Genomic DNA, 17782 nt, shown 5'->3' on the forward strand with positions numbered 1-17782 from the left:
TAACCAACATCATACTCAATGGTGAAAAGCTGAAAGCATTTTCTCTAAGATCACGAACAAGACAAGGATGCCCACTCTAGACACTTTTATTCAACACAGTACTGGAAGTCTTAGCCACAGCAGTCAGATAAGAAAAAGAAATAAAAGGTATCCAAATTAGAAAGGAAGAAGTAAAACTGTCACTGTTTGTAGATATCATGATATTTTACATAGAAAATTCTAAAATCGCTACCAAAAATAAAAATACAAGAGCTCATCAATGAATTTGGGTAAAGTTGTAGGATACAAAATTAAGAAACAGAAATCTGTTGCATTTCTATACACTAACAATGAACTATCAGAAAGAGAAATTAAGGAAACACTTACAATCACATCAAAAATAATAAAATATCTAGGACTTCCCTGGTGGCGCAGTGGTTAAGAATCCACCTGCCAATGCAGGGGACATGGGTTCGAGCCCTGGTCCGGGAAGATCCCACATGCTGCGGAGCAACTAAGCCCATGCACCACAACTACTGAGCCTGCGCTCTAGAGCCCACAAGCCACAACTACTGAAGCCCACATGCCTAGAGCCCGTGTTCCGCAACGAGAAGCCACAGCGATGAGAAGCCCATGCACTGCAACAAAGAGTAGCCCCTGCTTACCACAACCAGAGAAAGCCTGCGTGCAGCAACAAGGACCCGATGCAGCCAAGAATAAATACACTGATTAAAAAAACAAAAAAGACCACAAATAACAAATGTTGGCAAGGATGTGGAGAAAAGGAAACCCCTGTACACTACTGGAGGAAATATAAATTGATGCAGCCATAATGGAAAACAGTATGAAGGCTCCTTAAGAAAACTAAAACTAGAGCTACCATATGATCCAGCAATCCCAATCCTGGGCATATATCTGGAAAAGATGAAAACTCTAATTCAAAAACATACATGCACCCAAATGTTCAGAGTAGCATTATTTACAACTGCCAAGATATGGAAGCAACCTAACTGTCCATCAACAGAGGAATGGATAAAGAAGATGTGGGGTGTATATATATATATATATATATATGTATACACATACACATATACATATACATACAGTGGAGTAGTTCCCTGGCGGTCCAGTTGTTATGACTCAGCGCTTTCACTGCCATGGCCCCAAGTTCAGTCCCTGGTTGGGGAACTAAGATCCCGCAAGCCACGTGGCACAGCCAAAATACACACACACACACACACACAGAGAGAGAGAGAGAGAGAGAGAGAGAGAGAGAGAGAGAGAGAGAGAGAGAGAGAGAGAGGAATACTACTCAGCCATAAAAAAGAATGAAATTTTGCCATCTGCAACAGGAATGGACCTGGAGGGTATTATGCTTAGTGAAATAAGTAAGACAGAGAAAGGCAAATACTGTTTTCTATCACTTACATGTGGAATCTAAAAAGTAAAACAAACTAGTGAATATAACAACAACAACGACAAAACAGACTCACAGATAAAGAGAAGAAATTAGTGGTTACCAGTGGGGAGAGGGAAGGAGGGAGTGGCAAGATAGGGGTAAAGGATTAAGAAATACAAACTACTATGTATAAAATATGCTACAAGGGTATATTGTACAGTACAGGGAATATAGCAAATATTTTAAAATAACTATAAATAGAGTATAATCTATAAAAATTTTGAATCACTGTTGTACACCTGAAACTAATATAATATTGTAAATCAACTACACCTCAATTAAAAATGACAATTTAAAAAACTGTAACCATGAGTATAACAGCTTTCAGTGAGTTCTGTGAGTCCTTCTAAGTAAATTATCAAACCTGTCAATGGTTTGGGGGACCCCTGAAGGGGAGCAAAATTTGCCACCCTGAAGTATGTCTGTTTGGCATAAGGATTATTTTAGGCTGATTATTTTTTAAATTAATTTATTTATTTTTGGCTACGTTGGGTCTTTGTTGCTGTGCATGGGCTTTCTCTAGTTGTGGCAAGCAGGGGCCACTCTTCATTGCAGTGCGCAGGCTCCTCACTGCAGTGGCTTCTCTTGTTGCAGAGCACGGGCTCTAGATGCACAGGCTTCATTAGTTGTGGCTCACGGGCTCAGTAGTTGTGGCTCATGGGCTCTAGAACACAGGCTCAGCAGTTGTGGCCCACAGGCTTAGTTGCTCCGCAGCATGTGGGGTCTTCCTGGACCAGGGCTCAAACCCGTGTCCCCTGCATTGGCAGGCGGATTCTTAACCACTGCGCCACCAGGGAAGTCCTAGGCTGATTATTTTTAAGAAACAGCATACACGGGAGAAGCTCTGAAAACCAAGAAATTACCCTTTTGTAATAAAAGAAATTTACATTTATAAGGGAAATCTCCATTTGTAAGGGTGTCCTCCTCTCTGTACCTGGAAGAGAAGGATGACTCTACATCTCTAGAAACTCTTATCAACAGAGAAGGCAAAGGCTTAAATCTGTATAACAACCTTACCCTTGTTTACTGTGCTTTTCCTAATAACCTCCCATAACTGGCCTTCCCCAACCCCCCAACATCTTTTGTCTTTAGTTGGAGATGTTATTTAAAGTGATGGCTTGGGCCATTTACGGTAGTTACTCAGTTTTCCTGGGTATCTCCCAGTATAAAGGAGACATATGTTATTAAACTTGTTTGTTTTTCTCCCATTGATTTGTCTTTTATTACAGGGGTGTCTCAGCCAAGAACCTAGGAGGGCAGATGGAATATTATTTTTCCTCCCCCATGAAACAGAGGGCTAACCTGATTAGGCCTGCCAAACCTAACCTGCCTCTCCTGCTTTTAATCCCTTGCTTTTAGTTCATTTAAAAACCCATATAGCTGGGTTTCCCTGGTGGCGCAGTGGTTGAGAGTCCGCCTGCCGATGCAGGGACACGGGTTCATGCCCCGGTCCGGGAGGATCCCACATGCCGCAGAGCGGCTGGGCCCGTGAGCCATGGCTGCTGGGCCTGCGCGTCCAGAGCCTGTGCTCCGCAATGGGAGAGGCCACAACAGTGAGAGGCCTGCGTACCGCCAAAAAAAAAAAAAAAAAAAAACAACCCATATAGCTAACAGTCAGTAGCTAAGATAGATAAATAGTTGAAAAGATAGACATAAATTCCCACTAGCTTCCTTACAGATAACACCTCTGACGTATGAATCACTACACTAACAGTTGCTTAAGTTGTTTTTCAGGTACTTGGAGCTAGTTCTTGCCCAGTTCAGACCAATTGAAACCACTGACCATTCAACTGGGCCTGTGTGAGTGTCCAATGGATGACCTTTTGATGCCAGAGGGCCAAAAACTCCACCCTCAGAACATGCCACAATTTTCTGAACATGCATCCTATGAAGAGCCACGAAGCTTGACTACACCTGCACAGACCACTGATTACCTTACTTCTCTTACCTCCAATCACCTTTCCCCACACCTCGAACTACCCTGCCTCTTTATCCCATAAATATCCCTAAACCCTATCTTCGGGGAGGTGGACATGAGATTTGTTCTCCCAGTCTCCTAGCTTGGCTGCCTCCTGAATAAACATTTTCTCTGCTGCAAACCTTGGTGTCTCAGTGTTTGGCTTGCTGTGCACTGGGCAAACGAACATGATTTGGTAAAACCTATACCCGCAAACATGGAGTTGGGTGTCAGAAGTGAGGGTGGTCCTGGGGACTCTCTAACTTTCACCCGCTGTTTCACAAACATCTCTTATATTTCCTGCCACTATGCCACTATTCATAATGTCCCTAGAATACCTACTTCACCTCCACTGCTTTCCAACAATATCTAACCCCTGCTTTAAGGTCTGCCTCAAATGCCACCTACCACAAAGCCTTTCTATTTTAACAGCTTTATTGAGATATAATTCAGTTACCATAAAATTCACCCATTTAAGTATACAGTTAAGTGTTTTTTAGTATATTCACAGTTATGTAAACATCACCGCAATCTAATTTTAGAATATTTTTCATTACCCCCAAAAGAAACCCTGTATCCATTAGCAGTCATTCCCCATTCTCATCCTACCCCAGCCCCGAGAAACCACTGACTTACTTTCTGTCTCTTAAGGATTTACCAATTCTGGACCTTTCATATATCATACAATATTGGTCTCTTGTGACTGGCTTCTTTCACTGAGCACGTTTTGGAGGTTCATCCATGTTTTAGCATGTATAGGTACTTCATTCCCCTTTTATTGACAAATAATATTCCATTGTATAGATACACCATTTTATCTATCCATTCATCAATTAATGGACAATTGGGTTGTTTCTACTCTTTAGCTATTATGAGAAATGCTGCTGTGAACATTCATGTACAAGTTTCTGTGTGGACATATGTTTTCATGTCCGCTGGGTATATACCTAGGAGTGAAACTGTTGGGTCATATGGTAACTATGTTTAACATTTTGAGGAATTGCCAAACTATTTTCCAAACTGCCTAAACCATTTTATGTGCACCAGCAATTTATGAGAGTTCCAATTTGTCCACATGCTTGTCAACACTTGATATTATCAGTCTTTTTCATTACAGCCAACCTAGCACATGTGAAGTGGTATCTCATTCTGTTTTTTTTTTGTGTGTGTGTGTGTGTGTGTGTGTTATGCGGGCCTCTCACTGTTGTGGCCTCTCCCGTTGCGGAGCACAGGCTCCGGACGCGCAGGCTCAGCAGCCATGGCCCACGGGCCCAGCTGCTCCGCGGCATGTGGGATCCTCCCAGACAAGGGCACGAACCCGTGTCCCCTGCATCGGCAGGCGCACTCCCAACCACTGCGCCACCAGGGAAGCCCTCATTCTGGTTTTTATTTGCATTTCCCTAATGACTAAAAATGTTGAGTATCTTTTCAAGTCTCTACCTGAAGAGATAAAGAGACTGAACTAGTAATTTTAAAACTTCCTGCAAAAAAAAAAAAAAAAAAAGCCCACCGTTCCATTGACAGATGAATGGATAAAGACATGGTATGTACGATGTATGTATACATACATACATACATACTGTGGAATACTGCTCAGCCATAAAAAAGAATGAAATTTTGCCATTTGCAGCAACAACTTGGAGGGCATTATGCTAAGTGAAACAAGTCAGACAGAGAAAGACAAATACTGTATGAAATCACTTATATGTGGAATCTAAAAAATACAACAAACTAGTGAATGTTACAAAAAAGAAGCAGACTAAGAGAACTAGTGGCTACCAATGGCGGGCGAGGATGGGTAATACAGGGGTAGGGGCTTAAGAGGTACAAACTATTAGATATAAAATAAACTACAGAAGGCAGAGTGAAGATGGAGGTGTGGGAAGACACCAAGTTAGCGTCTCCCCACAACTAGGGTGGTTGCCGGCCGTTGGTGGGAAACCCTGACACCCAATGAGATGGGAGGAACCCCCAAGTGAACCAGTAGGATGTGGGGGGACAGATCGGGGAGGAGAAGTGGAGGCCAGACAGGATTGGCGCCCCTGAGGCCAGGGAGATCAGGAGAGGTAAGCAGGAGGGGCCCTCCGGGAGGAGTGACAAAGGAGCAGAGGGCGTTTGCCCTGCCCACTCAGGCCCAGGAGCCCACTGAGCTCCCAGGCCGGTCCCCTGCCCTCCAAAGCCCTCTCCAGGCCACATGGGTCCTGGGGGCATAGGAAGAAGGCCAAGGGGAGAACAGGAGAGGCAGGCGGGAGGGGCCCTCCAAGACAGGAGGAGCCCTCCAGGACAGGAGGAGCAGGAGGAGCAGGAGGAGCAGGAGAGGAGAGGAGAGGAGACCATTTGTCCCACCCACTCAAGCCCAGGAAGCCTGCTAGGCTCCCAGGTGAGGTCCCCTGCCCTCTGAGACCAGGTGTGGGGGGGACGCCTGTGCCCCTTCTGTTCCTTGAGCCTAAGCCCACCCCCCACAGCCCCCAGGGCCTTTTCCAGCCCCGTGGGTCCTAAGCATAGGCCCCGCCCACCACCCAAACCTCATCCTTGCTTGGGTCCCACCCTCCACAGCCAAGGCCTTTTCCCCAGCTTTCTTTTTTTTTGTATTTTTCTCTTTTCCCTCCTCCTCTTTTTTTACTATTGTGGTACTGTTGTACCTTCCGGTTGTTGATTCATCTATATTTTTACTTTTATATTCTTTCTAACATGTCTGTTAGTTTCCGAGTGTAATTTTATTTTTAACTTTGTTATTGCTCTCTCTCTCTCTCTTTTTTTTATTTTTTGCCACCCCACGCAGTTTGTGGGATCTTGGTTCACAAGCCAGGGGTCAGGTCGAAGCTCCTGCAGTGGGAGCTCCATGTCGGAACCATTGGACTAACAGAGAACCTCAGACCCCAGGGATTATTCATCAGAGTGAGGTCTCACAGAGGTCCCTCATCTCAGCACCAAGACCCAGCTCTACCCAACAGCCTACAAACTCCAGTGTTGGAAGCCTCAGGCCAAACAACCAGTAAGTCAGGAACATATTCCCATTCATTAAAAAAAAAAGAGAGACAGCAAAAATATATGTCACAGATGAAGGAGCAAGGTAAAAACCTACAAGACCAAATAAATGAAGAGGAAATAGGCAATCTACCTGAAAAAGAATGCAGAGTAATGACAGTAGAGATGATCCAGAATCTCGGAAACAGAATGGAGAAAATACAAGAAATGTTTAACAAAGATCTAGAAGAACTAAAGAACAAACAAACAGAGATGAACAACACAATAACTGAAATGAAAAATACACTAGAAGGAAACAATAACAGAATAACTGAGGCAGAAGAACGAATAAGTGAGCTGGAAGACAGAATGGTGGAAATAACTGCCGAGGAGCAGAATAAAGAAAAAAGAATGAAAAGAATTGAAGACAATCTCAGAGACCCCTGGGATAACACTAAAAGCACCAACATTTGAATTATAGGGGTCCCAGAAGAAGAAGAGAAAAAGAAAGGGTATGAGAAAATATTTGAGGAGATTATAGTCGAAAACTTCCCTAATGGGAAAGGAAATAGTCACCCAAGTCCAGGAATCACAGAGTCCCATACAGGATAAACCCGAGGAAAAACACACCAAGACACATATTAACCAAACTAACAAAAATTAAATTCAAAGAAAAAATATTAAAAGCAGCAAGGGGAAAAAAATAACATACAAAGGAATCCCCATAAGGTTATCAGCTGAATTTTCAGCAGGAATTCTGCAGGCCAGAAGGGAGTGGCAGGATATACTGAAAGTGATGAAAGAGAAAAACCTACAACCAAGATTACTCTACCCAGCAAGGATCTCATTCAGATTTGATGGAGAAGTCAAAAGCTTCTCAGACAAGCAAAAACTAAGAGAATTCAGCACCACCAAACCAGCTTTACAACAAATACTAAAGAAACTTCTCTAGGTGGGAAACAGAAGCGAAGAAAAAGACCCACAAAAACCCAAAACAATTAAGAAAACAGCAATAGGAACATACATATCAATAATAACCTTGAATGTAAATGGATTAAATGCTCCAACCAAAAGACACAGACTGGCTGAATGGATACAAAAACAAGACCCATATATATGCTATCTACAAGAGACCCACTTCAGACCTAGGGACACATACAGACTGAAGGTGAAGGGATGGAAAAAGATATTCCATGCAAATGGAAATCAAAAGAAAGCTGGAGTAGCAATACTCATATCCGATAAAATAGACTCTAAAATAAAGACTATTACAAGAGACAAAAAAGGACACTACAGGGGGCCTCCCTGGTGGCGCAGTGGTTGGGAGTCCGCCTGCCGATGCAGGGGATGCGGGTTCGTGCCCCGGTCTGGGAGGATCCCATATGCCGCGGAGCGGCTGGGCCCGTGAGCCATGGCCGCTGGGCCTGCGCGTCCGGAGCCTGTGCTCCGCAACGGGAGAGGCCACAACAGTGAGAGGCCCGCATACCGCAAAAAGAAAAAAAAAAAAAAAAAAAGGACACTACATAATGATCAAAGGATCAATCCAAGAAAAAGATATAACAATTATAAATGTTTATGGACCCAACATAGGAGCACCTCAATACATAACGTAAATGCTAACAACGATGAAAGGAGAAATCGACAGTAACACAATAATAGTAGGGGATTTTAACACGCCACTTACACCAATGGACAGATCATCCAAACAGAAAATAAATAAGGAAACACAAGCTTTAAATGACACAATGGACCAGATAGATTTAATTGATATTTATAGAACATTCCACCCAAAAGTGGCAGAATACACTTTCTTCTCAAGTGCACACAGAACATTCTCCAGGACATATCACATCTTGGGTAACAAATCAAGCCTTGGAAAATTTAAGAAAATTGAAATCATATCAAGCATCTTTTCTGACCACAACATTATGAGACTGGAAATCAATTACAGAAAAAAAACTGTAAAAAACACAAATACATGGAGGCTAAACAATGCGTTACTAAATAACGAAGAGATCACTGAAGAAATCAAATAAGAAATTTAAAAATACATAGAAACAAGTGACAACGAAAACACGACGACCCAAAACCTATGGGACGCAGCAAAAGCAGTTCTAAGAGGGAAGTTTATAGCAATTCAATCTCACCTCAAGGAACAACAAAAATCTCAAATAAACAATCTAACCCTACACTTAAAACAACTAGAGGGCTTCCCTGGTGGCGCAGTGGTTGAGAGTCCGCCTGCCGATGCAGGGGACACCGGTTTGTGCCCCGGTCCAAGAAGATACCACATGCCGTGGAGCAGCTGGGCCCGTGAGCCATGGCCGCTGAGCCTGCGCGTCCAGAGCCTGTGCTCTGCAATGGGAGAGGCCACAACAGTGAGAGGCCTGCGTACTGCAAAAAAAAAAAAAAAAAAAAGAAAAAAAAAAAAAAAACTAGAGAAAGAAGAACAAAGAAAACCCAAAGTCAGTAGAAGGAAAGAAATCATAAAAGTCAGAGCAGAAATAAATGAAATAGAAACAAAGAAAACAATAGCAAAGATCAATAAAACTAAAAGCTGGTTCCTTGAGATGATAAACCCTTAGCCAGACTCATCAAGAAAAAAAGGGAGAGGACACAAATCAATAAAATTTGAAATGAAAAAGGAGAAATCACCCTGACACTGCAGAAATACAAAGGATTGTAAGAGACTACTACAAACAACTATATGCCAATAAAATGGACAACCACGAAGAAACAGACAAATTCTTGGAAAGGTACAATTTTCCAAGACTGAACCAGGAAGAATTAGAAAATATAAACAGACCTATCACAAGTAATGAAGTTGAAACCATAATTAAAAATCTTCCAACAAATGAAAGTCCAGGACCAGATGGCTTCACAGAATTCTATCAAACATTTAGAGAAGAGCAAACACCGGTCCTTCTCAAACTCTTCCAAAAAATTGCAGAGGGAGAAACACTCCCAAAATCATTCTACGAAGCCACCATCACCCTGATACCAAAACCAGAAAAAGATATCAGAAAAAAATAAAATTATAGACCAATATCACTGATGAACACAGATGCAAAAATCCTGAACAAAATACTAGCAAAAGAAATCCAACAACACATTAAAAGGATCATACACCATGATCAAGTGGGATTTTATCCCAGGTGTGCAAGGATTCTTCAATATACACAAATCAATCAATGTGATATACCACATTAACAAATTGAATAGAAACCATATGATCCTCTCAATAGATGCAGAAAAAACTTTTGACAAAATTCAACACCAATTTATGATAAAAGCTCTCCAGAAAATGGGCACAGAGGGAACCTACCTCAACATAATAAAGGCCATATACGACAAACCCACAGCTAGCATCATACTCAATGGTGACAAACTGAAAGCATCTCCACTAAGATCAGGAACAAGACAAGGATGTCCACTCTCGCCACTCTTATTCAACATAGTTTTGGAAGTCCTAGCCACGGCAATCAGAGAAGAAAAAGAAATGAAAGGAATACAAATTGGAAAACAAGAAGTAAAACTGTCACTGTTTGCGTCACTGTATACATAGAAAATCCTAAATATGCCACCAGAAAACTACTAGAACTAATCAATGAATTTGGTAAGGCTGCAGGATACAAAATTAATGCACAGAAATCACCAGCATGCCTATACACCAACAATGAAAAATCAGAAAGAGAAATTAAGGAAACAATCCCATTTACCATCACAACAAAAAGAATAAAATACCTAGGAATAAACCTGCCTCAGGAGGCAAAAGACTTGTACTCAGAAAACTATAAAACACTGATGAAAGAAATCAAAGATGACGTAAACAGATGGAGAAATATACCATGTTCTTAGATTGGAAGAATCAATGTTGTGAAAATGACTATGCTACCCAAAGCAATCTACAGATTCAGTGCAATCCCTATCAAACTACCAATGGCATTCTTCACAGAATTAGAACAAAAAATTTTACAGTTCATATGGAAACATAGAAGACCCCAAATAGCCAAAGCAATCTTGAGAAAGAAAAACAGAGTTGGAGGAATCAGGCTCCCCGACTTCAAACTATACCACAAAGTTACAGTAATCAAGACAGTATGGTACTGGCACAAAAACAGACATATAGATCAATGGCACAGGATAGAATGCCCAGAGATAAACCCACACACATATGGTCACCTAATTTACGACAAAGGAGGCAAGAACATACAATGGAGAAAGGACAGCCTCTTCAATAAATGGTGCTGGGAAAACTGGACAGCTACATGTAAAAGAATGATATTAGAACACCATCTAACACCATACACAGAAAAATAAACTCCGAATGGATTAAAGACTTAAATGTAAGACCAGACACTCTAAAACTCTTAGAGGAAAACACAGGAAAAACACTCTGACATAAACCACAGCAAGGTCTTTTTTGACCCACCTCCTACAGTAACGGAAATAAAAACAAAAATAAACAAATGGGACTTAATCAAACTTAAAAGCTTTTGCACAGTAAAGGAAACCATAAACAAGACAAAAAGACAACTCTCAGAATGGGAGAAAATATTTGCAAATGAAACAATGGACAAAGGATTAATTTCCAAAATATACAAACTGCTCATGGAGCTCAATATCAAAAAAACAAACAATCCAATTAAAAAATGGGCGGGGGGCTTCCCTGGTGGCGCAGTGGTTGAGAGTCCGCCTGCCGATGCAGGGGACACGGGTTCGTGCCCCGGTCCGGGAAGATCCCACGTGCCGCAGAGCGGCTAGGCCCGTGAGCCATGGCCGCTGAGCCTGCGCGTTCGGAGCCTGTGCTCCGCAACGGGAGAGGCCACAACAGTGAGAGGCCCGCGTACCGCAAAAAAAATGGGCCAAAGACCTAAATAGACATTTCACCAAGGAAGACATACAGATGGCCGAGAGGCACATGAAAAGATGCTCAACATCACTAATTATTAGAGAGATGCAAATCAAAACCACAATGAGGTATCACCTCACGCCAGTCATGATGGCTATTATCAAAAAATCTAGAAACAATAAATGCTGAAAAGGATGTGGTGAAAAGGGAACCCTCCTGCACTGTTGGTGGGAATGTAAATTGATATAACCATTATGGAAAACAGTATGGAGGTTCCTTAAAAAACTAAAAATAGAACTACCATATGACCCAGCAATCCCACTACTGGGCATATACCCTGAGAAAACCATAACTCAAAAAGAGACATGTGGGCTTCCCTGCTGGCGCAGTGGTTAAGAATCCACCTGCCAATGCAGGGGACACGGGTTCGAGCCCTGGTCCAGAAAGATCCCACATGTCGCGGAGCAACTAAACCAGTGGGCCACAACTACTTAGCCTGTGCTCTAGAGCCCGTGAGCCACAACTACTGAGCCCACATGCCACAGCTACTGAAGCCTGCACGCCTAAAGCTCGTGCTCCACAACAAAGAGAAGCCACTACAATGAGAAGCCCATACACCCCAATAAAGAGTGGCCCCCGCTCACTGCAACTAGAGAAAGCTCACGCGCAGCAACAAAGACCCAACGCAGCCAAAAATAAATAAATTTTAAAAAGAGAGACACGTACCACAATGTTCACTGCAGCACTACTTACAACAGCCAGGACATGGCACCAACCTAAGTGTCCATCGACAGATGAATGGATAAAGAAGATGTGGCACATATATATAATGAAACATTACTCAGCCATAAAAAGAAACGAAATTGAGTTATTTGTAGTGAGGTGGATGGACCTAGAGTCTGTCATACAGAGTGAAGTAAGTCAGAAAGAGAAAAACAAATACCGTATACTTACACATATATATGGAATCTAAAAAAAAAAGAAAAAATGGTACTGATGAACCTAGTTGCAGGGCAGGAATAAAGATGTAGACGTACAGAATGGACCTGAGGACATAGGGTGGGAGGGGGAAGCTGGGGCGAAGTGAGAGTAGCATCGACATATATACATTACTGAATGTAAAATAGTTAGCTAGTGGGAATAGCAGCATAGCACAGGGAGATGAACTTTGTGCTTTTCAATGACCTAGATGGGTGGGATAGGGAGGATGGGAGGGAGGCTCAAGAGGGAGGGGATATGGGGACATACGTATGCATATGGCTGATTCACTTTGGTGTACAACAGAAACTAACACGGTATTGTGAAGCAATTATACTCCAATAAAGATCTATTAAAAAAATAAATAAAATAAAATAAGCTACAAGGATATATTGTACAACAAAGGGAATATAGCCAGTATTTTATAACTATAAATGAAGTAAAACCTTTAAAAACTGTGAATCACTATGTTGTACACCTTTAACTTATATAATATTGTACAGCAACTATACTTCAATTTTTTTTAGTTTAATATAAGTAAATAAATCAACCAATAAATAAATCCCACTGTGTGCTGCCTGGAGAGGCTGGGAATTTTCAAAAACCAGCTAGGCTATACTTCTTTTTAACAGACATTCCTTCAGCTTCTCTCTGTCCTCTAGCTTTCTGCTATAACCAGTCAAAAAAAAAAAACCCAGCTAGCACCTTTAACACTCTGCCTGGAAATCTCCTTAGCTACATCATCCAGTTCATTAGGTACATTTTCTACCTTCCACTTTACTACAGCCAACAGTGTTGCTACACTTTGTCAACGCGTAACCAGTTTCCAAGATTTTTCTCACTTTCCTTTAAACCCTCACCCACAGCCTCCTCAAAGGTCATCAGACTTCTAGAAACAGTTCCTTAAAAGCTCTTCAAGCTTTCACTAGCATTCCCTTCAACGTCCTTCCAGCTGCCACCCACTGCTCCATTCCATTTGCATTTCTGAAAGCCAAGCCCACCAGATAGATTCACTCATTCACTCATTTGCTCATTCAATAAATATTTACTGAGTACCTATTACATGCCAGAAAGTTTCTGAAGGACTGCTTAATGGAACTTTCATTCTAGTAGGGGAAGAAAGACAATAAATGAAAAAGTAAATATGCAGCATATAATATGTCTGATGGTGAAAAGTGCTATGGAGAAAAAGCAAGATTAAAGGTAGTTAGAAGTATGGGGAGTAGAGTATAAGGGAAAGGATGGTTAAGAAAAAACTCAGTTAAGTTGACATTTGAACAAATGAAGGAGCAGAACAATGTGGCTCTCTAAGCCCTTTACACTTCAGGCACAAGTATCTAAAAGTCCCAAGCACAGATGTGCTTGCCTTGAAAGACAGCAAGCAGGCCAGTATGGTTGGAGCAGAGGCAGAGCGAAGAGTAGATGAGGTCTAAAAGGCATAAGAGGGCACACAAGACCAGATGGTGTCTTACGGGCATTAAAAAGATTTTGGGGGCTTCCCTGGTGGCGCAGTGGTTGAGAGTCCGCCTGCCGATGCAGGGGACACGGGTTCGTGCCCCGATCCCGGAAGATCCCACATGCCGCGGAGCGGCTGGGCCCGCGAGCCATGGCCCCGGAGCCTGTGCTCCGCAACGGGAGAGGCCACAGCAGTGAGAGGCCCGCGTACAGCAAAAAAAAAAAAAAAAAAAGATTTTGGTTTTTACTAGAAGGTAAGAAACCACTAGATGGTTTTAAACTTAACAGTGAGCAAAGGGTCACTCTGGCTCAGGGGGCAGCAGTAGAAACAGTAGGAAATGATGACATTCTAAATACATTTGAAGGCACAGTCCATAGCATTTGCTGGTGGACTGAAAGTTAATAAAGTTGCAGAATGTCAGTGGCATTCAGTGTTCCTCCAAGGCTGGTGGAGAAACCAGTGATGACTCAGCCAAGATTTCTGATATTTTTGCATTTCCGTCTCCCTCTTAGTTATGTCCACTTCCCCTTCTCTGCTACATATCTCAAGGGTAGGGAACTAAACTGCATCATAGATGAAGAAGAAACAGAAATTATTTTCTAAGTTATAATGACATTTTAAATATAATACACTTAAGAGACAGCATATATACAAATCAGATGCTAAATCTCTTTACCTCTTTAATGTACAGGAAAACCTTTGTTAAATTTTCTCCAGGGCTTCCCTGGTGGCACAGTGGTTGAGAGTCCGCCTGCCGATGCAGGGGACACGGGTTCGTGGTCCGGGAAGATCCCACATGCCGCGGAGCGGCTGGGCCCGTGAGCCATGGCTACTGAGCCTGCACATCCGGAGCCTGTGCTCAGCAACGGGAGAGGTCACAACAGTGAGAGGCCCGCGTACCACAAAAAAAAAAAAAAAATTTTTTTTCTCCAATATTTTAATATAGAGGCAACAAAGTTAAAACACCACATTTGAAAATCACGTAAATTAAAATGGTCTTTCTTTTTTAAATATTTATCTATTTGGCTGCACCGAGTCTTAGTTGCAGCACACGGGATCTTCGTTGTGGCATGTGGGATCTTTAGTTGAGGCCTGCGAACTCTTAGCTGCGGCACATGGGATCTAGTTCTTTGACCAGGGATTGAACCCAGGCCCTCTGCACTGGGAGCGCTGAGCCTTAGCCACTGGACCACCAGGGACGTCCCAAAATGGTCTTTTTAAAAACCCATACTAGGCGCTTCCCTGGTGGCGCAGTGGTTGAGAGTCCGCCTGCCGATGCAGGGGACACCGGTTCCTGCCCTGGTCCGGGAAGATCCCACATGCCGCGGAGCGGCTAGGCCCGTGAGCCATGGCCGCTGAGCCTGCGCGTCCAGAGCCTGTGCTCCGCAAGGGGAGAGGCCACAACAGTGAGAGGCCCGCGTACTGCAAAAAAAAAAAAAAAAAAAAAAAAAAACCATACTAAAATCATATATTTAGTGAAAGGCGAGCAGCAGAACAAACTGATATAATCTCATTTGTGGGGAAAATACATCCATATATTTATTTATCTATCTATCTATTACCTGTGCTTCTGACCAACTGGCTATAGATTAGGGGTTCCAACAACCCCCTCCTACTCAGGATGCCAATCCCAAGTCCAGGTTATTAACTATACTTCAGACCAGCTGGCTATAGATCAGAGGTCCCCACAACCCCCTCCTTGGGTTCAACTGCTAGAGTGGCTCACAGAATTCACAGAAACATTTTACCTGCTAGATCACCCGTTTATTATAAAAGGATATAACTCAGGAACAGCCAGATAGAAGAGATGCATAGGGCAAGGTATGTGGGAAGGGGTACGGAGCTTCCATGCCCTCTCCAGGCGCGCCACTCTCCCTGCACCTCCACATGTTCACCAACCTGGAAACTCTCTGAACCCTGTCCATTTGGGTTTTTAATGGAGGCTTTATTACACAGACATGATTGATTTAAGCAATGGCCATTGGTAACTGAATTCAATCTCCAGCCCTTCTCTCCTTAGAGGTAGGGGAATGGAGGGAGTCAAAGTTCCAACCCTCTAATCACATGGACGGCTTTCCTGGCAAACCAGCTCATCCTTAGGTTACCTAAGGGCTTTCCAAAAGTCACCTCATTAAATATAAAAGACACCATTATCACTCATAACACAGGAAATTCCAAGGGTTTTAGGAGCTGTAAGCCAAGAACCAAAGACAAAGACCAAATATATATGAGAAATATAAAACAGAGATAATGAGAGTACCTACTTCATTGAATTTTGGGTACCTGCCACTGATAAGACATGTAAAGTCCCAGCAAAGTGCCTGACACGTAGAAAGTAATCAATAAATTATATATTACTATTATCTGTACATCTTTTCTTCCCCACATGACTGTAAGCAACTTAAGAGCAAGAACTCTACCGTTACTGTCTGCTTTGAGCCTGTTTTTCATGTGTAAAATGGGTATCACTATATTACTACTACACAGAATTGCACCAAATAAGATAACTCAACAAATTCTCAGCACAGTGTCCAGCTTAAAATGCTCAATAAACATTAACTATTATTATCCCATACTTTTGTTTCTTTGTAATGACTAACAGAGAATCTTGCATATGTGCCAAACCTGGGTGGGCTTCCCACTTCTCCTAGTTGGGTGAACCCGGGTTCATTACCTCACCTCAGTTTCCTCATTTCCATAAGGGTGATGACACATATAACACATATTAAATACTTAATACAGTATGTGGCACCCAGCGGATGCTTAATAAATATTAGGCCAGCTCCCCTCCCCGTCTCTTCTACTTTTTCCCCTAAAGTTACATGTTCTGGGCAGGTAGATGGCCGGCAACCTGACAAGTAGGGAAGAAACGGACCTCGGGGCGAGAACTTCCGAAGTCTGCATATGCACCCACCCCTCCGTATTTCAGCCTCTGCTACCTTCTTGAAGGGACTCCGAGTTAAGGGGTCTGCTGCATTACGCTCCTCGGAGCAAATTTTCTCTCCACCCTCTTGCCTCACCTCGAAATCTCGCTGCCCCTGTCTCTCCACACACACCCCACCCCACCCCACCACCCCCGCCAGCCTGCCTGCCTGCCTTCCGCCCCCATTTTCTCTCCACCCTTTCCAAACCCCATTTTTCAACCTTCTTCAGACTCCAGCCCCTCTCTCCCCTGAATAGCCAAAGCTATTCGTTCTCGGTCCCCGACTCTATCTCCACATCACATCCAGGTGCTCCCAAACTCCTCACTTCTCACGCCTCCGGGCCTCTAACCCCTCCCCCAACACCCTCTCTCGCCTCAACGCCCTACCTGCGCTTTCCGCCTCTTCAGCGCCGCCGCGTCCAGCCACACGCCACAGGCCTCCTCCTCCTCCGGGCCTCTGCGCCTCATGGCCGCTGAGGAGACTAAGACAACGTGATAACGGAGTCGGGGTCCGGCCGCCTCAGGGAACCGCCATAACTGACTCCGCCGACGTTCGAATCTCGCGCCAACGCTGGGAGCGGAGCTACGCCGCGGCCGCCCCCGCTCAGGCACCGCCCCCAGCGTCAGCTCCGCCCCGGCCCAAGCCCCGCCCCTTCCCTAAACCCTGCCAGCCTGACCCCTTAATGTTACCAAGGCCACGTTCTTGCTGGTTTTTTCATTCAGAAGTTGTATTCCAGAACTGTGTTGTGTGAACGCGTTCGCGACACTGCACAAGGAATGCACATTTTCTTTTTGCTGAGTGAGTTGCACTTTCGTACTGATAACTATCGGGGCTCAGGGTTTTCCTTGTCTTATCGCTGAATCCTCACGAAGATCTCAAAAGGAAGAGGAGAGGAGGCTCTGGTCCGCCAACTGCAAAGCTGGGGTCCTCAACGCTACCTTAAATGGATTACTTTTGTAATTCAAAACAAGAAACAAAAAGCTAAGTATAACTATGAAACCTCATGGGAGAGGATTTAGAAAACGTTAAGTAGAATGAAAATTAAAAATTTGCAGTCAAGAATTAGCTTTCAGTATTGCTTTTCTCGCTGTGTGGCCTTGGATTTTAAAGAGGATCAAATAAGGTTTGTGAAAGTACTTTGTAAATTCTGAGAGCCCCTCAGAGATGCAAAAATGCTGGCAACCATAACCACAATCTCCATAGATGTACT

At 43.3% G+C, this 17782-nt stretch overlaps 1 protein-coding gene across 1 annotated transcript in view; it reads right to left on the reverse strand.

Moving 5' to 3' along the window:
* Positions 1 to 17782, reverse strand: part of AUNIP (aurora kinase A and ninein interacting protein) — a 41513-nt gene that overhangs the window by 16920 nt on the left and 6811 nt on the right. Inside the window, 2 exon segments of the mRNA XM_060089196.1 lie at positions 16959 to 17053; positions 17262 to 17446. Of these exon segments, the coding sequence (XP_059945179.1) occupies positions 16959 to 17039 (81 nt within the window). The 5' untranslated portion in view covers positions 17040 to 17053; positions 17262 to 17446.

This window comes from Mesoplodon densirostris, chromosome 2 (assembly GCF_025265405.1).
Source record: "Mesoplodon densirostris isolate mMesDen1 chromosome 2, mMesDen1 primary haplotype, whole genome shotgun sequence".
Lineage (NCBI taxonomy): Eukaryota > Metazoa > Chordata > Mammalia > Artiodactyla > Ziphiidae > Mesoplodon > Mesoplodon densirostris.